This window comes from Manis pentadactyla, chromosome 10 (genome assembly GCF_030020395.1).
Source record: "Manis pentadactyla isolate mManPen7 chromosome 10, mManPen7.hap1, whole genome shotgun sequence".
Taxonomy (NCBI): domain Eukaryota; kingdom Metazoa; phylum Chordata; class Mammalia; order Pholidota; family Manidae; genus Manis; species Manis pentadactyla.
In genome coordinates, this window is record NC_080028.1 from 71,657,525 (window position 1) to 71,684,919 (window position 27,395).

Consider the following 27,395-nt stretch of genomic DNA (forward strand, 5'->3'; position numbering starts at 1 on the left):
ATGTTACTCTATTCAGCCATAAGAAGGAAACAGATCCTACCATTTGCAACAACATGGATGGAGCTAGAGGGGATGATGCTCAGTGAAATAAGCCAGGTGGAGAAAGACAAGTACCAAATGATTTCCCTCATTTGTGGAGTATTAAATCAAAGCAAATCTGAAGGGACAGAACAGCAGCCGACTCATAGACTCCAAGAAGCGACCAGCGATTACCAAAGGGAAGGGGATATGGAAGGGAGAAGAGGATTCATGAAGGGGTGTTATGATTGGTGCACCTGGTGTGTGTGGGGTCACGGGGAAACAATGTAGCTCAGAGAAGACAAGTAGGGACTCCGTGGCATCGTGCTACGCTGATGGAGAGCGACGGCAATGGGGTATAGGGGGTACTCGATAATATCGGTGGAGGTAGTACCCACATTGAAGGTTTCTTGTGAAACCTTCAGAGCAGTGTATGTCAATGATACGTTAATGAAAAAGTAAAAAAGAAAAAAAAGTTCACATTATACCAATTGACATTAAAGAAAGACTTCCACGCTTTTCTTTCCCTTTTCCTTTTTCGCTGTCTCGCCAACGGGTGTCCTGCTGAGTACCTGGTGCCCGGGGCGACCGCGGGAGCAGAAGTGGCTGGGTGGGGGTGCAGCGCGGCACGGGGGGCCTGAGACGCGAGCCCCGAGCTGCCAATCGCTCGCCGTCTCCCGGCAACTTGGCAGCGCGCGCCGCCAGCGCACAATGCCCGCCCGCCTCTAGCCCACGCGCGAGAGCGAAGGCAGGCAGTCTAGCGGAGAGAGCCGCGGAAGCCGCTCGCCGCCGGACAGAGCTCGCTATCTTCCCAAATGGGAGGGGTTTTGAGCAAGCTCTGCCCCCCGCAGCCCGCCCCCGTTCCGGAGGCCAGGAGCCGGCGCCCGGCCTTCCTCGGAAGCCCCGCCCGCCCCGCAAGCCTCGCAAGCCCGGCAAGCCCCGCCCCGTCGGCTCCCTCGGCCCGCCGCGACCGCATTCGCCCTTCAGTACCCACTCGTTTCTTCGGGTCCCCTCGGAGGCCTCATCGCCGGTAAGACGCTGACCCTCCCCAGACCGTGGACGACTTGACTTTGAAAGTTTTGTTTTTCTTAAGTCCTAAGTGGGTTCTGTGCCCTTTTCACCTCCCCAAACACCTTGGTGTGCGTCCAGCTGCCTCCCTTTAGCCTATGCTATGAGATGTGCTGATAGAACTGTTCCCTTCTTTCAGTTCCTTTTTTTGGGTCACTTTTCTATTCCTTTTATTTTTAATTTTTACCTTCTTTTTGGTAGCATTAGTGTACAGTTACATGAGCAACACGGTGGTTACTAGGCTCCCCCCATTATCAAGTCCGCCCCTCATATCCCGTTACAGTCACTGTCCATCAGCGTAGGGAGATGCTATATAGTCACTACTTGTCTTCTCTGTGTGCTATACTGCCCTCCCCGTGCCCACCCCCCTACATCATGTATGTTGATCCTAATGCCCCTCATTCCCCTTCTCCCTCCTTTCCCACCCACCCTTCCCAGTCCCTTTCCCTTTGGTATCTGTTAGTCCATTCTCGGGTTCTGTGAGTCTGCTGCTGTTTGGTGCCTTCAGTTTTTTCTCTGTTCTTACGCTCCACAGATGAGTGCAACCATTTGATACTTGTGTTTCTCTGCCTGGCATATTTCACTGAGCGTAATACCCTCTAGCCCCATCCACGTTGTTGCAAATCTTTCTTTCAGTTCTTAAAACTCTGAACTTTAACACAGTATGAGTTTAGCAGAATACTTGGTAAATCACTTAAAATATACCTGCTTCAGGTGAGAATACCATCTGTCTGTTTATTACAGCACTATTTACAACAACCCAGTTATGGAAACAACCTAAGTGGCCATCCGTAGATGAATGCATAGAGAAGAGGTGGCACATATACAAAATGTTACTCTATTCAGCCATAAGAAGGAAACAGATCCTACCATTTGCAACAACATGGATGGAGCTAGAGGGGATGATGCTCAGTGAAATAAGCCAGGCGGAGAAAGACAAGTACCAAATGATTTCCCTCATTTGTGGAGTATTAAATCAAAGCAAATCTGAAGGGACAGAACAGCAGCCGACTCACAGACTCCAAGAAGCGACTAGCGATTACCAAAGGGGAGGGGGTATGGAAGGGAGAAGAGGATTCATGAAGGGGTGTTATGATTGGTGCACCTGGTGTGTGTGGGGTCACGGGGAAACAATGTAGCTCAGAGAAGACAAGTAGGGACTCCGTGGCATCGTGCTACGCTGATGGAGAGCGACGGCAATGGGGTATAGGGGGTACTCGATAATATCGGTGGAGGTAGTACCCACATTGAAGGTTTCTTGTGAAACCTTCAGAGCAGTGTATGTCAATGATACGTTAATGAAAAAGTAAAAAAGAAAAAAAAGTTCACATTATACCAATTGACATTAAAGAAAGACTTCCACGCTTTTCTTTCCCTTTTCCTTTTTCGCTGTCTCGCCAACGGGTGTCCTGCTGAGTACCTGGTGCCCGGGGCGACCGCGGGAGCAGAAGTGGCTGGGTGGGGGTGCAGCGCGGCACGGGGGGCCTGAGACGCGAGCCCCGAGCTGCCAATCGCTCGCCGTCTCCCGGCAACTTGGCAGCGCGCGCCGCCAGCGCACAATGCCCGCCCGCCTCTAGCCCACGCGCGAGAGCGAAGGCAGGCAGTCTAGCGGAGAGAGCCGCGGAAGCCGCTCGCCGCCGGACAGAGCTCGCTATCTTCCCAAATGGGAGGGGTTTTGAGCAAGCTCTGCCCCCCGCAGCCCGCCCCCGTTCCGGAGGCCAGGAGCCGGCGCCCGGCCTTCCTCGGAAGCCCCGCCCGCCCCGCAAGCCTCGCAAGCCCGGCAAGCCCCGCCCCGTCGGCTCCCTCGGCCCGCCGCGACCGCATTCGCCCTTCAGTACCCACTCGTTTCTTCGGGTCCCCTCGGAGGCCTCATCGCCGGTAAGACGCTGACCCTCCCCAGACCGTGGACGACTTGACTTTGAAAGTTTTGTTTTTCTTAAGTCCTAAGTGGGTTCTGTGCCCTTTTCACCTCCCCAAACACCTTGGTGCGCGTCCAGCTGCCTCCCTTTAGCCTATGCTATGAGATGTGCTGATAGAACTGTTCCCTTCTTTCAGTTCCTTTTTTTGGGTCACTTTTCTATTCCTTTTATTTTTAATTTTTACCTTCTTTTTGGTAGCATTAGTGTACAGTTACATGAGCAACACGGTGGTTACTAGGCTCCCCCCATTATCAAGTCCGCCCCTCATATCCCGTTACAGTCACTGTCCATCAGCGTAGGGAGATGCTATATAGTCACTACTTGTCTTCTCTGTGTGCTATACTGCCCTCCCCGTGCCCACCCCCCTACATCATGTATGTTGATCCTAATGCCCCTCATTCCCCTTCTCCCTCCTTTCCCACCCACCCTTCCCAGTCCCTTTCCCTTTGGTATCTGTTAGTCCATTCTCGGGTTCTGTGAGTCTGCTGCTGTTTGGTGCCTTCAGTTTTTTCTCTGTTCTTACGCTCCACAGATGAGTGCAACCATTTGATACTTGTGTTTCTCTGCCTGGCATATTTCACTGAGCGTAATACCCTCTAGCCCCATCCACGTTGTTGCAAATCTTTCTTTCAGTTCTTAAAACTCTGAACTTTAACACAGTATGAGTTTAGCAGAATACTTGGTAAATCACTTAAAATATACCTGCTTCAGGTGAGAAATCATCTATCTGGTTATTACAGCACTATTTACAAAAGCCAAGGTATTTTAGCAACCTAAGTGGCCATCGGTAGATGAATGGATAGAGAAGAGGTGGCACTTATACAAAATGTTACACTATTCAGCCATAAGAAGGAAACAGATCCTACCATTTGCAACATCATGGATGGAGCTAGAGGGGATGATGCTCAGTGAAATAAGCCAGGCGGAGAAAGACAAGTACCAAATGATTTCCCTCATTTGTGGAGTATTAAATCAAAGCAAATCTGAAGGGACAGAACAGCAGCCGACTCACAGACTCCAAGAAGCGACTAGCGATTACCAAAGGGGAGGGGGTATGGAAGGGAGAAGAGGATTCATGAAGGGGTGTTATGATTGGTGCACCTGGTGTGTGTGGGGTCACGGGAAAACAATGTAGCTCAGAGAAGACAAGTAGGGACTCCGTGGCATCGTGCTACGCTGATGGAGAGCGACGGCAATGGGGTATAGGGGGTACTCGATAATATCGGTGGAGGTAGTACCCACATTGAAGGTTTCTTGTGAAACCTTCAGAGCAGTGTATGTCAATGATACGTTAATGAAAAAGTAAAAAAGAAAAAAAAGTTCACATTATACCAATTGACATTAAAGAAAGACTTCCACGCTTTTCTTTCCCTTTTCCTTTTTCGCTGTCTCGCCAACGGGTGTCCTGCTGAGTACCTGGTGCCCGGGGCGACCGCGGGAGCAGAACTGGCTGGGTGGGGGTGCAGCGCGGCACGGGGGGCCTGAGACGCGAGCCCCGAGCTGCCAATCGCTCGCCGTCTCCCGGCAACTTGGCAGCGCGCGCCGCCAGCGCACAATGCCCGCCCGCCTCTAGCCCACGCGCGAGAGCGAAGGCAGGCAGTCTAGCGGAGAGAGCCGCGGAAGCCGCTCGCCGCCGGACAGAGCTCGCTATCTTCCCAAATGGGAGGGGTTTTGAGCAAGCTCTGCCCCCCGCAGCCCGCCCCCGTTCCGGAGGCCAGGAGCCGGCGCCCGGCCTTCCTCGGAAGCCCCGCCCGCCCCGCAAGCCTCGCAAGCCCGGCAAGCCCCGCCCCGTCGGCTCCCTCGGCCCGCCGCGACCGCATTCGCCCTTCAGTACCCACTCGTTTCTTCGGGTCCCCTCGGAGGCCTCATCGCCGGTAAGACGCTGACCCTCCCCAGACCGTGGACGACTTGACTTTGAAAGTTTTGTTTTTCTTAAGTCCTAAGTGGGTTCTGTGCCCTTTTCACCTCCCCAAACACCTTGGTGCGCGTCCAGCTGCCTCCCTTTAGCCTATGCTATGAGATGTGCTGATAGAACTGTTCCCTTCTTTCAGTTCCTTTTTTTGGGTCACTTTTCTATTCCTTTTATTTTTAATTTTTACCTTCTTTTTGGTAGCATTAGTGTACAGTTACATGAGCAACACGGTGGTTACTAGGCTCCCCCCATTATCAAGTCCGCCCCTCATACCCCGTTACAGTCACTGTCCATCAGCGTAGGGAGATGCTATATAGTCACTACTTGTCTTCTCTGTGTGCTATACTGCCCTCCCCGTGCCCACCCCCCTACATCATGTATGTTGATCCTAATGCCCCTCATTCCCCTTCTCCCTCCTTTCCCACCCACCCTTCCCAGTCCCTTTCCCTTTGGTATCTGTTAGTCCATTCTCGGGTTCTGTGAGTCTGCTGCTGTTTGGTGCCTTCAGTTTTTTCTCTGTTCTTACGCTCCACAGATGAGTGCAACCATTTGATACTTGTGTTTCTCTGCCTGGCATATTTCACTGAGCGTAATACCCTCTAGCCCCATCCACGTTGTTGCAAATCTTTCTTTCAGTTCTTAAAACTCTGAACTTTAACACAGTATGAGTTTAGCAGAATACTTGGTAAATCACTTAAAATATACCTGCTTCAGGTGAGAATACCATCTGTCTGTTTATTACAGCACTATTTACAACAACCCAGTTATGGAAACAACCTAAGTGGCCATCCGTAGATGAATGCATAGAGAAGAGGTGGCACATATACAAAATGTTACTCTATTCAGCCATAAGAAGGAAACAGATCCTACCATTTGCAACAACATGGATGGAGCTAGAGGGGATGATGCTCAGTGAAATAAGCCAGGTGGAGAAAGACAAGTACCAAATGATTTCCCTCATTTGTGGAGTATTAAATCAAAGCAAATCTGAAGGGACAGAACAGCAGCCGACTCATAGACTCCAAGAAGCGACCAGCGATTACCAAAGGGAAGGGGATATGGAAGGGAGAAGAGGATTCATGAAGGGGTGTTATGATTGGTGCACCTGGTGTGTGTGGGGTCACGGGGAAACAATGTAGCTCAGAGAAGACAAGTAGGGACTCCGTGGCATCGTGCTACGCTGATGGAGAGCGACGGCAATGGGGTATAGGGGGTACTCGATAATATCGGTGGAGGTAGTACCCACATTGAAGGTTTCTTGTGAAACCTTCAGAGCAGTGTATGTCAATGATACGTTAATGAAAAAGTAAAAAAGAAAAAAAAGTTCACATTATACCAATTGACATTAAAGAAAGACTTCCACGCTTTTCTTTCCCTTTTCCTTTTTCGCTGTCTCGCCAACGGGTGTCCTGCTGAGTACCTGGTGCCCGGGGCGACCGCGGGAGCAGAAGTGGCTGGGTGGGGGTGCAGCGCGGCACGGGGGGCCTGAGACGCGAGCCCCGAGCTGCCAATCGCTCGCCGTCTCCCGGCAACTTGGCAGCGCGCGCCGCCAGCGCACAATGCCCGCCCGCCTCTAGCCCACGCGCGAGAGCGAAGGCAGGCAGTCTAGCGGAGAGAGCCGCGGAAGCCGCTCGCCGCCGGACAGAGCTCGCTATCTTCCCAAATGGGAGGGGTTTTGAGCAAGCTCTGCCCCCCGCAGCCCGCCCCCGTTCCGGAGGCCAGGAGCCGGCGCCCGGCCTTCCTCGGAAGCCCCGCCCGCCCCGCAAGCCTCGCAAGCCCGGCAAGCCCCGCCCCGTCGGCTCCCTCGGCCCGCCGCGACCGCATTCGCCCTTCAGTACCCACTCGTTTCTTCGGGTCCCCTCGGAGGCCTCATCGCCGGTAAGACGCTGACCCTCCCCAGACCGTGGACGACTTGACTTTGAAAGTTTTGTTTTTCTTAAGTCCTAAGTGGGTTCTGTGCCCTTTTCACCTCCCCAAACACCTTGGTGCGCGTCCAGCTGCCTCCCTTTAGCCTATGCTATGAGATGTGCTGATAGAACTGTTCCCTTCTTTCAGTTCCTTTTTTTGGGTCACTTTTCTATTCCTTTTATTTTTAATTTTTACCTTCTTTTTGGTAGCATTAGTGTACAGTTACATGAGCAACACGGTGGTTACTAGGCTCCCCCCATTATCAAGTCCGCCCCTCATATCCCGTTACAGTCACTGTCCATCAGCGTAGGGAGATGCTATATAGTCACTACTTGTCTTCTCTGTGTGCTATACTGCCCTCCCCGTGCCCACCCCCCTACATCATGTATGTTGATCCTAATGCCCCTCATTCCCCTTCTCCCTCCTTTCCCACCCACCCTTCCCAGTCCCTTTCCCTTTGGTATCTGTTAGTCCATTCTCGGGTTCTGTGAGTCTGCTGCTGTTTGGTGCCTTCAGTTTTTTCTCTGTTCTTACGCTCCACAGATGAGTGCAACCATTTGATACTTGTGTTTCTCTGCCTGGCATATTTCACTGAGCGTAATACCCTCTAGCCCCATCCACGTTGTTGCAAATCTTTCTTTCAGTTCTTAAAACTCTGAACTTTAACACAGTATGAGTTTAGCAGAATACTTGGTAAATCACTTAAAATATACCTGCTTCAGGTGAGAAATCATCTATCTGGTTATTACAGCACTATTTACAAAAGCCAAGGTATTTTAGCAACCTAAGTGGCCATCGGTAGATGAATGGATAGAGAAGAGGTGGCACTTATACAAAATGTTACACTATTCAGCCATAAGAAGGAAACAGATCCTACCATTTGCAACATCATGGATGGAGCTAGAGGGGATGATGCTCAGTGAAATAAGCCAGGCGGAGAAAGACAAGTACCAAATGATTTCCCTCATTTGTGGAGTATTAAATCAAAGCAAATCTGAAGGGACAGAACAGCAGCCGACTCACAGACTCCAAGAAGCGACTAGCGATTACCAAAGGGGAGGGGGTATGGAAGGGAGAAGAGGATTCATGAAGGGGTGTTATGATTGGTGCACCTGGTGTGTGTGGGGTCACGGGAAAACAATGTAGCTCAGAGAAGACAAGTAGGGACTCCGTGGCATCGTGCTACGCTGATGGAGAGCGACGGCAATGGGGTATAGGGGGTACTCGATAATATCGGTGGAGGTAGTACCCACATTGAAGGTTTCTTGTGAAACCTTCAGAGCAGTGTATGTCAATGATACGTTAATGAAAAAGTAAAAAAGAAAAAAAAGTTCACATTATACCAATTGACATTAAAGAAAGACTTCCACGCTTTTCTTTCCCTTTTCCTTTTTCGCTGTCTCGCCAACGGGTGTCCTGCTGAGTACCTGGTGCCCGGGGCGACCGCGGGAGCAGAACTGGCTGGGTGGGGGTGCAGCGCGGCACGGGGGGCCTGAGACGCGAGCCCCGAGCTGCCAATCGCTCGCCGTCTCCCGGCAACTTGGCAGCGCGCGCCGCCAGCGCACAATGCCCGCCCGCCTCTAGCCCACGCGCGAGAGCGAAGGCAGGCAGTCTAGCGGAGAGAGCCGCGGAAGCCGCTCGCCGCCGGACAGAGCTCGCTATCTTCCCAAATGGGAGGGGTTTTGAGCAAGCTCTGCCCCCCGCAGCCCGCCCCCGTTCCGGAGGCCAGGAGCCGGCGCCCGGCCTTCCTCGGAAGCCCCGCCCGCCCCGCAAGCCTCGCAAGCCCGGCAAGCCCCGCCCCGTCGGCTCCCTCGGCCCGCCGCGACCGCATTCGCCCTTCAGTACCCACTCGTTTCTTCGGGTCCCCTCGGAGGCCTCATCGCCGGTAAGACGCTGACCCTCCCCAGACCGTGGACGACTTGACTTTGAAAGTTTTGTTTTTCTTAAGTCCTAAGTGGGTTCTGTGCCCTTTTCACCTCCCCAAACACCTTGGTGTGCGTCCAGCTGCCTCCCTTTAGCCTATGCTATGAGATGTGCTGATAGAACTGTTCCCTTCTTTCAGTTCCTTTTTTTGGGTCACTTTTCTATTCCTTTTATTTTTAATTTTTACCTTCTTTTTGGTAGCATTAGTGTACAGTTACATGAGCAACACGGTGGTTACTAGGCTCCCCCCATTATCAAGTCCGCCCCTCATATCCCGTTACAGTCACTGTCCATCAGCGTAGGGAGATGCTATATAGTCACTACTTGTCTTCTCTGTGTGCTATACTGCCCTCCCCGTGCCCACCCCCCTACATCATGTATGTTGATCCTAATGCCCCTCATTCCCCTTCTCCCTCCTTTCCCACCCACCCTTCCCAGTCCCTTTCCCTTTGGTATCTGTTAGTCCATTCTCGGGTTCTGTGAGTCTGCTGCTGTTTGGTGCCTTCAGTTTTTTCTCTGTTCTTACGCTCCACAGATGAGTGCAACCATTTGATACTTGTGTTTCTCTGCCTGGCATATTTCACTGAGCGTAATACCCTCTAGCCCCATCCACGTTGTTGCAAATCTTTCTTTCAGTTCTTAAAACTCTGAACTTTAACACAGTATGAGTTTAGCAGAATACTTGGTAAATCACTTAAAATATACCTGCTTCAGGTGAGAATACCATCTGTCTGTTTATTACAGCACTATTTACAACAACCCAGTTATGGAAACAACCTAAGTGGCCATCCGTAGATGAATGCATAGAGAAGAGGTGGCACATATACAAAATGTTACTCTATTCAGCCATAAGAAGGAAACAGATCCTACCATTTGCAACAACATGGATGGAGCTAGAGGGGATGATGCTCAGTGAAATAAGCCAGGTGGAGAAAGACAAGTACCAAATGATTTCCCTCATTTGTGGAGTATTAAATCAAAGCAAATCTGAAGGGACAGAACAGCAGCCGACTCATAGACTCCAAGAAGCGACCAGCGATTACCAAAGGGAAGGGGATATGGAAGGGAGAAGAGGATTCATGAAGGGGTGTTATGATTGGTGCACCTGGTGTGTGTGGGGTCACGGGGAAACAATGTAGCTCAGAGAAGACAAGTAGGGACTCCGTGGCATCGTGCTACGCTGATGGAGAGCGACGGCAATGGGGTATAGGGGGTACTCGATAATATCGGTGGAGGTAGTACCCACATTGAAGGTTTCTTGTGAAACCTTCAGAGCAGTGTATGTCAATGATACGTTAATGAAAAAGTAAAAAAGAAAAAAAAGTTCACATTATACCAATTGACATTAAAGAAAGACTTCCACGCTTTTCTTTCCCTTTTCCTTTTTCGCTGTCTCGCCAACGGGTGTCCTGCTGAGTACCTGGTGCCCGGGGCGACCGCGGGAGCAGAAGTGGCTGGGTGGGGGTGCAGCGCGGCACGGGGGGCCTGAGACGCGAGCCCCGAGCTGCCAATCGCTCGCCGTCTCCCGGCAACTTGGCAGCGCGCGCCGCCAGCGCACAATGCCCGCCCGCCTCTAGCCCACGCGCGAGAGCGAAGGCAGGCAGTCTAGCGGAGAGAGCCGCGGAAGCCGCTCGCCGCCGGACAGAGCTCGCTATCTTCCCAAATGGGAGGGGTTTTGAGCAAGCTCTGCCCCCCGCAGCCCGCCCCCGTTCCGGAGGCCAGGAGCCGGCGCCCGGCCTTCCTCGGAAGCCCCGCCCGCCCCGCAAGCCTCGCAAGCCCGGCAAGCCCCGCCCCGTCGGCTCCCTCGGCCCGCCGCGACCGCATTCGCCCTTCAGTACCCACTCGTTTCTTCGGGTCCCCTCGGAGGCCTCATCGCCGGTAAGACGCTGACCCTCCCCAGACCGTGGACGACTTGACTTTGAAAGTTTTGTTTTTCTTAAGTCCTAAGTGGGTTCTGTGCCCTTTTCACCTCCCCAAACACCTTGGTGTGCGTCCAGCTGCCTCCCTTTAGCCTATGCTATGAGATGTGCTGATAGAACTGTTCCCTTCTTTCAGTTCCTTTTTTTGGGTCACTTTTCTATTCCTTTTATTTTTAATTTTTACCTTCTTTTTGGTAGCATTAGTGTACAGTTACATGAGCAACACGGTGGTTACTAGGCTCCCCCCATTATCAAGTCCGCCCCTCATATCCCGTTACAGTCACTGTCCATCAGCGTAGGGAGATGCTATATAGTCACTACTTGTCTTCTCTGTGTGCTATACTGCCCTCCCCGTGCCCACCCCCCTACATCATGTATGTTGATCCTAATGCCCCTCATTCCCCTTCTCCCTCCTTTCCCACCCACCCTTCCCAGTCCCTTTCCCTTTGGTATCTGTTAGTCCATTCTCGGGTTCTGTGAGTCTGCTGCTGTTTGGTGCCTTCAGTTTTTTCTCTGTTCTTACGCTCCACAGATGAGTGCAACCATTTGATACTTGTGTTTCTCTGCCTGGCATATTTCACTGAGCGTAATACCCTCTAGCCCCATCCACGTTGTTGCAAATCTTTCTTTCAGTTCTTAAAACTCTGAACTTTAACACAGTATGAGTTTAGCAGAATACTTGGTAAATCACTTAAAATATACCTGCTTCAGGTGAGAATACCATCTGTCTGTTTATTACAGCACTATTTACAACAACCCAGTTATGGAAACAACCTAAGTGGCCATCCGTAGATGAATGCATAGAGAAGAGGTGGCACATATACAAAATGTTACTCTATTCAGCCATAAGAAGGAAACAGATCCTACCATTTGCAACAACATGGATGGAGCTAGAGGGGATGATGCTCAGTGAAATAAGCCAGGCGGAGAAAGACAAGTACCAAATGATTTCCCTCATTTGTGGAGTATTAAATCAAAGCAAATCTGAAGGGACAGAACAGCAGCCGACTCACAGACTCCAAGAAGCGACTAGCGATTACCAAAGGGGAGGGGGTATGGAAGGGAGAAGAGGATTCATGAAGGGGTGTTATGATTGGTGCACCTGGTGTGTGTGGGGTCACGGGGAAACAATGTAGCTCAGAGAAGACAAGTAGGGACTCCGTGGCATCGTGCTACGCTGATGGAGAGCGACGGCAATGGGGTATAGGGGGTACTCGATAATATCGGTGGAGGTAGTACCCACATTGAAGGTTTCTTGTGAAACCTTCAGAGCAGTGTATGTCAATGATACGTTAATGAAAAAGTAAAAAAGAAAAAAAAGTTCACATTATACCAATTGACATTAAAGAAAGACTTCCACGCTTTTCTTTCCCTTTTCCTTTTTCGCTGTCTCGCCAACGGGTGTCCTGCTGAGCACCTGGTGCCCGGGGCGACCGCGATAGCAGAGCTGGCTGGGGGCGGGGGTCGCAGCGCGGCCTCAGGGCGCCTGAGACGCGAGCCCCGAGCTGCCAATCGCGCGCCGTCTCCCGGCAACTTGGCAGCGCGCGCCGCCAGCGCACAATGCCCGCCCGCCTCTAGCCCACGCGCGAGAGCGAAGGCAGGCAGTCTAGCGGAGAGAGCCGCGGAAGCCGCTCGCCGCCGGACAGAGCTCGCTATCTTCCCAAATGGGAGGGGTTTTGAGCAAGCTCTGCCCCCCGCAGCCCGCCCCCGTTCCGGAGGCCAGGAGCCGGCGCCCGGCCTTCCTCGGAAGCCCCGCCCGCCCCGCAAGCCCGGCAAGCCCCGCCCCGCCGCATTCCCCGGCCCACCGCCTCCCTCGGCCCTTCGCGATCGCATTCCCCCTTCAGTACCCACTCGTTTCTTCAGGTCCCCTCGGAGGCCTCATCGCCGGTAAGACGCTGACCCTCTCCAGACCGTTGAGGGCTTGAGTTCGAAAGTTTTTTTTTCTTAAGTCCTAAGTGGGTTCTGTGCCCTTTTCACCTCTTCAAACACCTTCGTGCCGGTCCACCTGCCCCCCCCTTTAGCCTTTGCTATGAGTTGTGCTGATAGAACTGTTCCCTTCTTTCAGTTCCTTTTTTTGGGTCATTTTTCTATTCCTTTTATTTTTTATTTTTAACTTCTTTTTGGTATCATTAGTTTACAGTTACATGGGCAACACGGTGTTTACTAGGCTCCCCCCATTATCAAGTCCCCCACTGATACCCTGTTACATTCACCGTCCGTCAGCGTAGGGAGATGCTGTAGAGTCAATACTTGTCTTCTCTGTGTGCTATACTGCCCTCCCCGTACCCACCCCTCTACACCATGTATGTTGATCCTAATGCCCCTTATTCCCCTTCTTCCTCCCTTCGCACCCACCCTTCCCAGTCCCTTTCCCTTTGGTATCTGTTAGTCCATTCTCGGGTTCTGTGAGTCTGCTGCTGTTTTGTGCCTTCAGTTTTTTCTCTGTTCTTATGCTCCACAGATGAGTGCAACCATTTGATACTTGTCTTTCTCTGCCTGGCCTATTTTACTGAGGATAATACCCTCTAGCCCCATCCATGTTGTTGCAAGTCTTTCTTTCAGTTCTTAAAACTCTGAACTTTAACACAGTATGAGTTTAGCAGAATGTTTGGTAAATCACTTAAAATATACCTGCTTCAGGTAAGAATACCTTCTGACTTTAAAGTATAGTACTCTAATAGGTTTTGTTAATTTTCTGTCTTTGGACCAATAAATTGTATCAGCTCACCTCAAAGTGATGTTCCCAGGAAACCTCCTGAATGGATATAACTTGGCTGATAAAGATGATTAGTTTAAAAAGACTGTTGTTTTCATTTAGTCCCAGTTGAGTATAAACAGCAAAATTGAAAACTTCAGTGACAACAGCAGATCCTTGATAAGTACATTTATTTGAAAAGGTGAACATTCAGGTTTTTAAAATGTTTGACTTTGGGTGTACATTTCTGATGAGTTAGCATAAGGGATTGAAGGATTCTTGTAAAATTTGTCCCTGCACATCCATACGCACACTTTTCTTCCACTGTCGTTTGACTTGTGTGGGCAGTTTTTCGATTTCCCTCTCAACGTTTTTGAATCCATTGCAGTTACAGCTGTTAAGTACCTGGCACTTTCTGCCCTTAGGTGGAATGGGGGAAGCCATAAAAATGCTATATTTTGTATTGCTTAGAGGCTTAAGCTCTCTGGAAAATAACTGAACCCATATGGTTCTTACGGAATTTAAACTTTCTGTCATTCTTCTAAGCTGCTTTGATTCCATAATGTGTCTCCCATTCTCCACAGGGTCTGTGGGACTTCACCACACCACTTTGGCATAACACGTCCAAGACGATACCCAATCCAGCAGGGCCGGTATTCCTGTGTGCTTGCCACGCTGTGCCGGAATGGCGGTCACAGGAAGCGTGTGCTGTCTCGTGGTAGTTCCAGAGTGGTGTGCAGGCCTTCGACAGTGAGGATCGCTCCTCCCGGGAGCAACCTGGCTCGTTTTCCAATGTAAGCATGGAGGAAAAGACTCCCAGTGTGTTCACTTTATTCTCCTGCAGTTGTTATCTGAGAGAATATCTGTAACTCAAAGGAAAGGAAGAATCTCCTTATGTGAGGGAGAAATCTCAAGTTCCAGTTATTGAGCAGTTTTTTATTTTCTGGATTTTTCCCAAGACTGTAGCTTAACAGCTAAGGGCCATTTGTGTGAGTGTATAAATTACCCTTTTGCTTGTTGGATAGCTTCTGATTTCCAGCACCTGAAGTTCATGCTATGTAGCATGATGATCAGAATATCTTAATGCTAGAATCCTGTTTTCTGTTACAGAGCAGCGCAGATCCCTAAGGCCCCAGACCCGTGGTCAAAGGAGGCTGTTCTGCTTGCCCTCGAACGTTGGAAGAGGAAGAAAAGGACAGTGGAGGAGGAGGAAGACCAAATATCTGCTGCTGGTCAGGAGGACAAAAGAAGGTAACATGCCCTGCAGAGTACTCAACGTGCCTCCCACATGGGCTCCTGGGATTTGTTGAAAGAGAGATCACTCCCCAAAAGAATCAGAGGCCACCTCCTGTGTGTGAATGGCAGGTCCCCTTCTTTGGCTTTCATGGAAGAGCTTGGTAACAAGAGCTTTAATGCTATGCCTTTCATTAGGCACAGGTTACATACATTTTGTAATATACCTTTTCCATAAGTACTAGAGAAAAGCCAACAGTTACTGGCCACATCAGCTTCATACTTTTGATATAAATGTGTTAAATTTTATTTTGAGAGAATGCTGAAAGTCTTACCCTTGTGGTGGTCAGATATTTAGAGGTGACCATCAGCTTAGGTGTCATGTTTGTGATGAAGGAAATACTTAGCAAAGAACAGTGAAGACTGGAGTATGGTAGCTTTATGAGTAATGAGAATAAAACCAGTTTCATCATTTGGTTTTTGAAAATGTAACAAAAATAGAGGAAGCAGTCTGTTTCCTCGATGGAAAGAGAGGAAGTTGTAGGTGCTGAGAAAGCTGCAGAACTGCTTGTGGCTTTCCAAGGAGTCAGTTAAGAATTTTGTTGTAACTCAACAAATTCCAAGACCCACCATGTGCCAGAGCCTACTGCAGGTACTGTGGATAGAGCAGTGAGCAAGACAAAGGTCTCCTGGGACTTGGGTAATCAATGAAACAGGGTAATTATAGATTGTAAGTACATAAAGATTTTTAAAAAGCAGTGCTATAAAAGGGTCATGACAAAGGGGGAGCTCTGTATATAAGGTAGTCAAGGAAACATGCTCTGAGGAGACAGTGGGCCCTACATTTGAGAAATAGAACCATTGTCCTCATCAGTTACACCAGGTTAGCCATAACCTGCAGGTTCACAGCTGGCCATCTTTGATACTGTAGATGGCAACATTAGGTAAGGAAATACTAATAAATGCAAGTGTGTTCATTGGAAGATTGATTGGAAGTAACGTTAGAAGATCAGGTAAAGAATACTAGGGATATGCTTTACAAGTGAGCAGTCTGAGCTCATGTCAGCCAACTAAGCAGGAGTGGCAGAGGGAGATGGTGTGTTGGGAGTCAGAGAGAAAATAACTATTCTTATGGTCAAAACAGGTTTCTCATGTTCTCCAGGTTGGTAATTTGTCTAGACCCCAGTGAGCCTATAACTGAAGGCTCTGTGTTGTCTTTCCCATAATTGGAATAAGCAGTGATTATGTGCACCATGCGCAGGCCCTTATCTGTGACCTGTGAAGTTCTTCTCTTACAGACTGAACTAAGTGAGAGCACTGGGGGATGTGTGAGGGTGGGTCGCTAAAGTGTTTTTTTGTCTTTAGTTTACAGATGGTAGGATATTAAATTTGTGATTGCAGTGCTTTGGTGAGAAGTTAGCAAATAATCAGTACACCGGAATAGTTCAAAAGGTCTTGATGCATTTTTATACTTTTCTTATTAGATTAGGACAGTCCTAGAATAAATTGACCTTCTTGAATCTTTGAGAACTGAGGCAACCTTTTCTTGTCTAGCATGAACCTATGTTCTGTAGAAAGAGTATAAGATCCCAGGAATATGAGAGTATGCTTTAAAGGAGAGGTCGTATCATCTAACTGAGGGTTTGTGATTTGTCACAGGTGCCATGACAGCAGTGGGAGTGGCCATTCAGCTTTTAAGCCCGAGGTGGCCAACGGAGTCCCTGCTGCTTTTGTGCCTGAGTAAGTGAGAATCCATCTGGGTGAGGTTTCCTGTTTGGGAAAGGGTCATTATCAGACTTATTGACCTGTAAGTTTTCCTCTTTGAAGTCAGAGAGGAACATTTTGAGTAACTTGCCACAATAACTATTTTATCTAATTCTCTTTTACTATTTTTCTTTAATATGCATAAAATATGCTAAGGCTAAGAGGGTTTGTAGATACACTGAATAACCAAGTATGTAACAAAAAGATCACAAGGTTTGTGCAATGGATAGAATGCAGCAGTACGAAATTTAAGAAAAATGTGAGATTTCTGCCTTTTAGCTTAATTATATTTGAGGAAGAATTGGCTGGGAGGGAAAGAGGTTGGAAATGTGTGTGAAAAGGCTTGGACTAAGTTACATTTTTAAACTGAGTCAGCATGATGATATGGCTGCCAAAAAAGCTTAACATGCTCCTACTCTGGGCTGATAGCAGAACAAAGACTAGGAGGAGGCCGGTCAGTGGTGGTCCTGAGTGCCTTAGTCCTGCTGTCCACGGAGTGCTGCTGGTTGGCTGTGCTGCCCTGCAAGAGGAGGCAGACACAAACCGAAACTCACTGCGAGAGAGTGAAGCAACTCAAGATGTCCCGGGGTGGTGGTGGGTGAGGGGTTTCTAAAGGTACATAAGCACTAGCCCAGAAGAGAAAATCCTCACCAGTGTAAAGAAATGAGGGAGGGAAGGATAATGGCCTGCAAAAATCTGAAGGACTATCACATGAAAGGAGGACAATTGGCTTCGCTTGGCTCCAGATGGGATCCATAGGTGAAGTAAGTGAAAGAGAAAGTATGTTTGCATCTAGTGCAGGGATAAACTGCTCTGTGATTGACATTCATCAGCCAGGAGTCAGTGAGCCATCAGTGCTGTCACAATGGTTGGATGACTATTTCACAGGAAAGATGTTTAGGGAATTTCTGTTTCAGTTTGAATCTTAGAAAAAGTGGTTGGTTCCTCCTAAACTTTTTTTTAACACCTTTATTGATGTATAATTGACATAAATAAACTGTGCCTCTTTGAAGTGTACCATTTGATCAATTTTGACATGTATCCTTATCAGAATTATTGTCCTATAAATTTTCCTCTTTGAAATCAGAGAGGAACATTTTGAGTAACTTGCCACAATAACTATTTTGTCTAAATTCCACACCCACAAAACCATCACCACAGTCAAGATAATGAACATCACCATCACTGCCAGAAGTTTCCCCATGCCCCTTGGTGAAGCCTTAAAATCTCCCTCTCATACTGTCTCCGTTGCCAGGCATCCATTGGTCCCCATTCTGTCACTATAGATTTGTGTGCGTTTCCTACAGTATATGTAAGTAGAATCATACTTTTAATTTTTTATATACTGAGCTTTCCCTTTCTGACTTTGTGAGACATGTTTAGCTGAATTAACAGTAAAATTAACAACATTATCCTTTTCCATTGTGTTAGAACAGTTTTGTGACCGTGGATCAAGCCTTAAAACAATGTTGGTGACTTTCAGTAGCACATCTGTGTTTTCCCCTTTTATTTCCCTGTTAGGCCTGGGCCTCTGAAGAGAGGCCTCAGTTCCCCGAGCTCAGATGGTGAGCTGCGTAAGAGAACCTGCACCCCTGCTGTGAGCTGCTCGAAGGGCACGTGCACATGTGGCATCCGTATGTCCAGGCGCAATGCCATTACCAGTTCCTACACTTCTACTGGAGGCATCTCTCAGGTACACGCACCTGGTGGTGTGGCAGAAGTGGGTTCTTTGCATTTATTAGTTGATTATGCAGTGTTTACTAGCCACCTTCTGTCAGATGCTGAGATCACCTCTAAGCTAACAGCAGTTACCAACCCTTGAATGATTGCTATGGACCAGTGGAACAAACTAGAAAGCCCAGAATGCCTATGTGGAAACCTGACACAAGACAGAGCCATTATTATAGATAAATAGACAGAGGATGAATAATTCAAAAAATGGTACTAATTTGATTAAAAAGGTAGATTGAGTCTGAATTGCATTGGGTCGTAAATTCATCCTCTAGGCACTGGGAATTTAATGAAAGTTTTAAAAATAAGTGGTTATAACTATTTTTAGAAAGGATGTAGTATAGACTGGAGAACAGATCAAGTTTTGCTACCAGAATGACTTGGGTTCAAATCTTGGCTTTGGCACTTAGTAGCTATAGACTCTTGGCCAGGTAAATGACTTAAACTCTCTTTTTCTCATCTCTAAAGGATCGTTATAAAGATTGATGGTAATGTTTGAAAAGCACCCATTACAGTGCTTGTCAGTAAGCAGGCACCCAATATATCGGAGCTGGAAAAAAAGTAAGACATGCGTGAAGGAGGTTTTTGAGAGGAGAAAGAATTTGACATAAGTTTTCATCCATACAGAAGGCTCTTAGAGTAATATAAATGACACATTAATGATAAATGACAAATATAGGAGATGAAGGCCCCAGCCAAGCAGTTATGACAATGCAGAGCATAATAGTACGAAGCTTTACCTGGATCTATTCTGCACTAGGCCCTCTGCTGAGCACTGTACACACATTTCCTCAATCAGTGATCACAACAGACCTGACATACATAGTCATTGCCCCTTACAATTTTATATCAAATGTCATACATACACAAAAGGAAGGAAAAATATCATAGTGAACCTCCATGTGGCTCCAGCAGTTAACAGTGTTTTGTCAGTCCTGATCCATCAACACCCCCACCCCAAATTGGTTTTCCTCTTGTGTTTTAAAGTACAAACATGTGGTTTCACCTGTAGGTACTTCAGTGTATTTTTAAAACTTTTTGAACATTAATAAAAACAATGCCTCTGTTCCTCTGAATAATAATGACTTAATGTTAGTTATCATCACTCCAATTTGCCCTTCTTACCCTCACTGTCTTATTACAGTTACTTTGAATCAGGGACCAAAAATCAACTCATTGTGTTTGGTTCACATGTCTCTTAGACTCTTTTTTTTTTAGCATTAAAGGTATTTAATTCATATATGTAACAAAAAATCTGAAGGTAAGGTTGTACACTTATGGAAATAATGATTTTGACCTACTTCATAAGATAGTTGTGAGGCAGTACATGTAAAGTGTTGATGCGTCTACACTGTCCATAGTAAGCATTCAAGAAGTGCCACCAAAATAAGTACTGAAATTTTCATTTCAGGGGACTTAATTCACACTCAGCGCTTCAGACTTAGCATTATACAAGGTTGTATCTGATGGCCTAACAAGCAGACAGGGTAAAAATAATCAACTTTTTAACAGGCCTGGGCGGAGCGATGATGCTCGAGGCACCACGCCAGGGGCAGGGCGCCAGGACGCCGGGGTGGGTGGGGCGAGGGACACGCCCTCCACCGCCCTTTGGTCCCCCGGGAGCGGAGCCCGCGTTTCCACGGCCCGCCACGCAGCCGCGCGGGAAGCCACCCCCTCGTCACGGGCAGCTGCGGGGCCGACCGGGGGAGGCGCGCATGCACCGGGGCCTCTGCCTCCCCGGGCACGCTGCTCAGGCCGGCTGGACGGCCCGGCAAACTCTCCACGTTGGCAGAACCCCTCCGCGGTCCTGGGGCGCGCCAGACACAGCCCCGGGTTGCGCTGGCCCCGCCAGGATGCCGGCTATCCCAGCTGCCGGGCCCCGGCTCCCAGCGCCTCGGCCCGTCTGAGGAACCGCAGGCGGCAGGTCACCGGCCTCACAGCGCAGCCTCCCCTGGCGCCCCAGGCCCACGCGGCGGGCACGCCCTGGCGGCTTCCAGATGTCAGGCTTCCCCCGCGGGCTGTCCCCGCGACTGCTGCCGCTGCCGCCGCAGGCGCGGAGCACATGGGCTGGGGCAGCGGCTGCGCGCGCCCTCCCCCGCAGCGGGGATGTCAGGCCTCTCTTAGACTCAATCAACGGTACTACTACTACGCTTTTTCTTAACTTTTGAAAAGTCTGTGTCATTATGTTCTATAGAATTTACTACATTCTGGATTTTGTTTTCATCATGGTGCCATTTTGACAATTACTCTATCCCTATTTTCCCTGTAAATGGGCAGTTGGCTCCTGAGGCTTGATGAGTGTCGAGCTTAGTGATTCGGGCAGAGGTGCTGCTGTGCACTTCTGATCGCATCACATCGGGAGCAGGTGCTGTGTGGTTGCCTCCCACTGGGCTCAGTTGTCAGTCTGATCCTTCACTTTATTGTTCCTATGAGCTTTTCACCTGCTGATTTTAGCGGCCATATTTTGCCTTTGTCTATGTCCATTGTGGCAAAATGGTGATGTTCTAATTCTGTCCTTCCCTCTGCATTTGTTAACTGAAGGTCTGCGTAATTCTAGATAGAAGAACAAACCCTATCTATTGGAGTGGCAGGATAATAAGCAGGCACTGATGCCGTAGTTAACTCCAAAGGTGACCAGTATGATTCTTGCTGTGTTATCTTTATGAACTGATGATATTTTATAAACATTTCATGATCCTCAGTATAGTGTAGCTGCTCTTTCTGATGCAACTTTTCCAACTTTGGCCAATGACAACCCTTTCAAATACTGGCAATTGACTCACTTTTCAGAAGCCCCACTTCAGAAAGAAATGTTTTTTTAGTCACTTGAAAAGGAGACTTTATATACAGTGATGGATTAGAGTCACAGAATTATGTTGAAGGTCAGATCCTATGTTATTCCCAAGGTCAGTCACGTGACTTGTGTTTGGCTTTTAGCTCTGGAAGAGGTGTCCCAGTGCCTCACCCTTCTCCAGCCCAGCCTCGTCCCTCTCACAGACACGAGAGAGTCCAGAAAAGAAAATGAGGTAATGGGTGATTCGCTGTGTGGATTATTGAGAGGGTGGGAAAGGAGGGAAATTTACTTGGCTCTTAGGCTTTCTGAGACTTCGATTTGGAGAATCAAAACGGTGCACATCTAAAGGGCAGAGATGGTGCCACCCTGAATTGCTCTCATCTCTTGCAGTCGTCACATAGTGTGACCACACCAGCCTCTGCTTCCCCTCATGCTACAGCGTGAGGGGCTGGGGCATAAGGGGAAGGGCTTGCATGGGACAGAGTGAACAGAGTGACTGATGAGGGTGGGCAGCAGGCTTCACAGTCTAGACCCCAGCTGAACCCCTAGGTGCCTGACTAGAATGCCGCTTTCTTAGAGATAGAGGTGTGACTAGGACTCTCAGAAACTTGGCAGGTTTTATGTAAGGTTCTGAAGATTGTTTTCTGCTTCTTTTAAGACAAAGGTGTCTCTATGGCTTCTGTGAACTGCCTCCCTTCATTTCTTTAGGAATTTTCTTTGCTTCTTTTTGTTGTCTTGACACACTGAGATCTTAGTCATGGTTGTTCTAGACTTTGGTCAGTTGGTAGTTAGGAGGGTCTAAGAAGTAGGTAGGGATAGAGGGTGGCTCCACCTAAAAGTTTAGAAGTGCTTTTCAAAACTTAATTGTGCCTCTTCCTCTTACAGAGAAGAGGACGGTCCTCAGGGATCTGGCTCTTCCGCTCCACCAGTAAACAAGGAGTCCCAGGGAGAACAGGGTAAGTTGATGAACGAATCCATGTGTTGACGGTAGTGTATGGAGGGCACATGGACCACAGCCCACTGGAAACACGTACTGAGCCTTGATTTGTGTGGGGCTTGGTAGTTACAGAGAGAGATGTTCCTGTCCTACGGAGTTTATGGTCTGGTAAGGGAGAAAGGTGGCCCAGACTCGTATAGCATAACCCAGGCCACCTGGGGGGTTTGGGGTAAGGTAAGCCTAGGTGGGGGAAGCTCAGCAGCCCTGGCCCCACCCCAGCCCACCTTTGGCAGCACCGTGTGGTCAGGTTTTTGTGGATTGAAACCCGCAGCCTCTCTTTTTGGCACCATCTCCAGCACCCTGTCAGCCTTTGGCAGCACCACAGCTGTTTCCTCCAATTTTTTTATTTTGTGGTATCATTAATCTACAATTATTTGAGGAACATTATGTTTACTAGACTCCCCCGTTCACCAAGTCCCCCCCACATACCCCATTAGTCACTGTTCATCAGCGTAGTAAGATGCTGCAAAATCACTACTTGTCTACTATGTGTTGCACAGCACTCCCCATGCCCCCCCCAAATTATACATGTTAATCATAAGGCCCCCTTTCTTCTTCCACCCCTTCTCCCTCCCTTTCCACCTATCTTCCCCAGTCCCTTTCTATTTGGTAATTGTGAGTCCTTTCTTGTGTTCTGTGATTCTGCTGCTGTTTTATTCCTTCTGTTTTTCCTTTGTTCTTATACTCCAGAGATGAGTGAAATCATCTGGTACTTGTCTTTCTCCATCTGGCTTATTTCACTGACCATAATACCCTCTAGCTCCATCCATGTTGACGAAAATGGTAGGATTTGTTTTCTTCTTATGGCTGATTAATATTCCATTGTGTATATGTATCACATCTTCTTTATCCATTCACCTACTGATGGACACTTAGGTTCCTTCCATTTCTTGGCTATTGTAAATAGTGCTGCGATAAACATAGGGGTGCATCTATCTTTTTAAAATTGGGCTGCTGCATTCTTAGGGTAAATTCCTAGAGGTGGTATTCCTGGGTCAAATGGTAGTTCTATTTTGAATTTTTTGAGGAACCTCCATGCTGCTTTCCACAGTGATTGAACTAAGTTACATTCCCACCAGCAGGGGAGGAGGGTTCCTCTTTCTCTGCATCCTAGCCAGCATTTTTTGTTGTTTGTCTTTTTGATGGTGGCAGTCCTTACTGGTGTGAGGTGATATCTCATTGCGGTTTTAATTTGCAATTCTCTGATGACTAGCGATGTGGAGCATCTTTTCATGTGTCTGTTGGCCATCTGAATTTCTTCTTTGGAGAACTGTCTGTTCAGCTCCTCTGCCCATTTTTTAATTGGATTATTTGCTTTTTGTTTGTTGAGGTGTGTGAGCTCTTTATACATTGTTGATGTCAACCCTTTATTAGATCTGTCATTTATGAATATATTCTCCCATACTGTAGGATGCCTTTTTGTTCTATTGATGGTGTCCTTCCCTGTACAGAAGCTTTTCAGCACGATATAGTCCTATATGTTCATTTTTGCTTTTGTTTCACTTGCTGGGGGAGATATGTTCATGAAGAAGTCACTCATGTTTATGTCCAAGAGACTTTTGCTTATGTTTTTTCTAAGAGTATTATGGTTTCATGGCTTACATTCAGGTCTTTGATCCATTTCGAATATACTTTTGTGTATAGGGTTAGACAGTGATCCTCATTTCCTTCTCTTTTGCAGCCACCACCTCGGACTTTGAATCTACGACCCAGACCACCATCAGCGGTGGCAGCACACCCTCATCCCACGTCACATCCGGGGTGTCAGCAGGCCCCGCTGGCACTGGGGACTTTGGGATGAGCGTGTCAGCCCCCCACAGCAGCTCCACCCCTGGGGTATTCAACTTTGTGGCAGGATGGAGTGGGAGAACTGGTGGCACGGCCCCTTTCTGGGGATGCCTGAGTCAGAACTCCCTTGGTGCAGCTGGCCAGAGCACACTATTTGCCATCTATGTGGCCAGCACACCTACGAACACATCTGTGCTTGCAGGTGAGATTTGGAATGGGCTCGGTCTGCAGAGCCAAGGTGCTGTTTTAAGTACCAACATAGTCTACACTCTTGGAACTCTACGCTGTAGTGAAGAGACAGATGTTATCGGTAAACAGCGTCAGGTAGCAGTGTAACTCATGTCCGGAGGAGCTATGTAGGTAGGGAGTGGGAGCCTTTCTGAGACAATAGTAAACGGAGGCCATGGCCGCGGTTCCAGAGTTGGGAGCAGGGACAGCGGCTGGGGTTGGGGGCATTCCAGGCACAGGAGCAAAGGCCCGAAGTCAGAGATGAGCTTATGTTTTCATGAGCAGAGAAGAGTCAGGTGTGGCTAGAGGTTTAAAAAGGAAAGTGGGATAAAATGACGTTAAGAGACAGGCAGTAAGGAAGATCATTCACGGCCTTTTAAAATGTTTTATTTTTTGGTATTAATCTACAATCACATGAAGAACATTATGTTTACTAGGCTTCCCCCTTCAACAAGTCCCCCCACGAACCCTATTATAGTCACTGTCCATCAGTGTAGTAAGATGCTGTAGAATTACCACTTGTCTTCTCTGTGTGGCCCAGCCCTCCTTTGCCCCCCGCCCACATTATATATGCAATTTGTAATGCCCCCTTTCTTTTTCCTGCCTTTATCCCTCCCTTCACACCCATCCTGCTCAGTCCCTTTCCCTTTAGTCCATTTCAATAGGTAGTCCATTCTTGGGTTCTGTGATTCTGCTGCTGTTTTGTTCCTTCAGTTTTTCTTTGCTCTTATACTCCACATATGAGTGAAATCATTTGGTACTTGCCTTTCTCCACCTGGCTTATTTCACTGAGCATAATACCCTCCAGCTTCATCCCTGTTGTTGCAAATGGTAGGATTTGTTTTCTTCTTTTGGCTGAATAATATTCCATTGTGTATATGTACCTCATCTTCTTTATCCATTCATCTACTGATGGACATTTAGGTTGCTTCCATTTCTTGGCTATTGTAAATAGTGCTGAGATAAACATAGGGGTGCATCTGCCTTTTTCAAAACGGGCTGCTGCTTCCCTTAGGGTAAATTCCTACAAGTGGGATTCCTGGGTCAAATGGGATTTCTATTTTGACCTTTTTAAGGAAGCTCCATACTGCTTTCCACAATGGTTGAACTAATTTGCATTCCTACCAACAGTTTAGGAGGGTTCCCCTTTCTCCACAACCTGGCCAACATTGGTTGTTGTTTGTCTTTTGGATGGTGGCGATCCTTCCTAGTGTGAAGGGATATCTCATTGTGGTTTTAATTTGTATTTCTCTGATGACTAACGATGTGGAGCAATTTCTTCTTTGGAGAACTGTTCAACTACTCTGCTCATTTTTTTTTTTTTATGTATTAACAATTTCTAATTTATTGAACAAAATGAAGATCTGTATGTTTCTTTTATTTTTTAAAAAATTTTGTTATCATTAATTTACAATTACATGAGGAACATTATGTTCACTAGGCTCCCCCTTTCACCAAGTCCACGCCACACACCCCATTACAGTCACTATCCATCATCATAGTAAGATGTTGTAGAATCACTACTTGTCTTCTCTGTGTTGCACAGACGTCCCCATGGCCACCCCCCTACATTATATGTGCTATTCTTTTTCCAGACCCTTACACCTCCCATCCCTACCATCTTCCCCAGTCCCTTTCCCTTTGGTAACTGTTAGTCCATTCTTGGGTTCTGTGATTCCGGTGCTGTTTTGTTCCTTCAGTTTTTCTTTGTTCTTATACTCCACCTATGAGTAAAATCATTTGGTATTTTTCTTTCTCTGCCTGGCTTATTTCACTGAGCAGAATACCCTCTAGCACATCCATGTTGTTGCAAATGGTAGCATTTGTTTACTTCTTATGGGTGAATAATATTCCATTGTGTATATGTACCACCTCTTCTTTATCCATTCATATACTTATGGACACTTAGGTTGCTTCAGTTTCTTAGCGGTTGTAAGTAATGCTGCGATAAATATAGGGGTGCATCTGTCTTTTTCAAACTGGGCTGCTCCCATTTGTTTATTTTTCCTTTTCTGTCCTTTCCCTGGAGAGATATGTTCAAGAAGAAGTCGCTCATGTTTGTGTACAACATATTTTCGCCTGTCTTTCTCTAAGAGTTTTATGGTTTCATGGCTTCCATTCAGGGGTTCGATCAATTTCGAATTTACTTTTGTGTATGGGGTTAGACAGTGATCCATGTTTCCTCCTTTTCTGCAGCCATCACCTCCGGCTTTGAAGCTGTGACACAGACCACCAGCTGTGGGAACAGTACTTCAGGGTTTGGCAGCACCAACTCAGCGCCCTTCACATCCAGGGTGTCAACAGAACCCACTGGCAGTGGGGGCTTTGGGACAAGCGAGGCTGCCCCCCACAGGAGCTCCACCACTGGGGCACTTGGCTCTGCATCAGAACAGAGTGGGAGAACTGGTCTCAAGAACCCTTTCAGTGGAGCCTTGAATCCAAACTCCCTGGGTGCAGCTGGCCAGAGCACACCCTCTGGTTTCCATGAGGACAGCATGCATCAGAACACGCCCGGGTTTTCAGGTGAGATTTGGAATGGGCTCGGTCTGCAGTGCCAGCCGCTGTCTTAAGTGCTGACACAGTCTCCACTTTCGGAGCTGTATGCTGTGGTGAAGATTTAGATGTTATCACAGAAGTTATCTGTAAACAGCGTCAGGTAGCAGTGAAACCCATAACCGGAGGAGCTATTTATGTAGTCAGCGGCAGCCTTTCTGAGACAATAGCAAACTGAGGCCATGGCCGCGGTTCCAGAGTTGGGAGCAGGGACAGCGGCTGGGGGTGAGGACGTTGCAGGCACAGGAGCAAAGGCCCGAAGGCAGAGATGAGCTTATGTTTTCATGAGCAGAGAAGAGCCAGGTGTGGCTAGAGGTTATAAAGGAAAGTGGGATAAAATGACGTTAAGAGACAGGCAGAAAGGAAGATCATTCACGGCCTTTTAAAATGTTTTATTTTTTGGTATTAATCTACAATTACATGAGGAACATTATGTTTACTAGGCTTCCCCCTTCAACAAGTCCCCCCACGAACCCTATTATAGTCACTGTCCATCAGTGTAGTAAGATGCTGTAGAATTACCACTTGTCTTCTCTGTGTGGCCCAGCCCTCCTTTGCCCCCCGCCCACATTATATATGTGATTTGTAATGCCTCCTTTCTTTTTCCTACCTTTATCCCTCCCTTCTCACCCATCCTGCTCAGTCCCTTTCCCTTTAGTCCATTTCAATAGGTAGTCCATTCTTGCGTTCTGTGATTCTGCTGCTGTTCTGTTCCTTCAGTTTTTCTTTGCTCTTATACTCCACATATGAGTGAAATCATTTGGTACTTGCCTTTCTCCACCTGGCTTATTTCAATGAGCAAAATACCCTCCAGCTTCATCCCTGTTGTTGCAAATGGTAGGATTTGTTTTCTTCTTTTGGCTGAATAATATTCCATTGTGTATATGTACCTCATCTTCTTTATCCATTCATCTACTGATGGACATTTAGGTTGCTTCCATTTCT

General features: G+C 47.9%; 1 protein-coding gene across 1 annotated transcript in view; it reads left to right on the forward strand.

Moving 5' to 3' along the window:
* Positions 1–23,919, forward strand: part of LOC130679353 (nuclear envelope pore membrane protein POM 121-like) — a 45,596-nt gene extending 21,677 nt beyond the window's left edge. The window contains exons 2-9 of the mRNA XM_057487957.1: positions 13,947–14,156; positions 14,473–14,613; positions 16,255–16,335; positions 17,881–18,052; positions 21,028–21,116; positions 21,770–21,840; positions 23,563–23,717; positions 23,872–23,919. Of these exons, the coding sequence (XP_057343940.1) occupies positions 13,947–14,156; positions 14,473–14,613; positions 16,255–16,335; positions 17,881–18,052; positions 21,028–21,116; positions 21,770–21,840; positions 23,563–23,717; positions 23,872–23,919 (967 nt within the window). The remainder of the gene's footprint in view (positions 1–13,946; positions 14,157–14,472; positions 14,614–16,254; positions 16,336–17,880; positions 18,053–21,027; positions 21,117–21,769; positions 21,841–23,562; positions 23,718–23,871) is intronic.
* Positions 23,920–27,395: the final 3,476 nt, after the last annotated feature.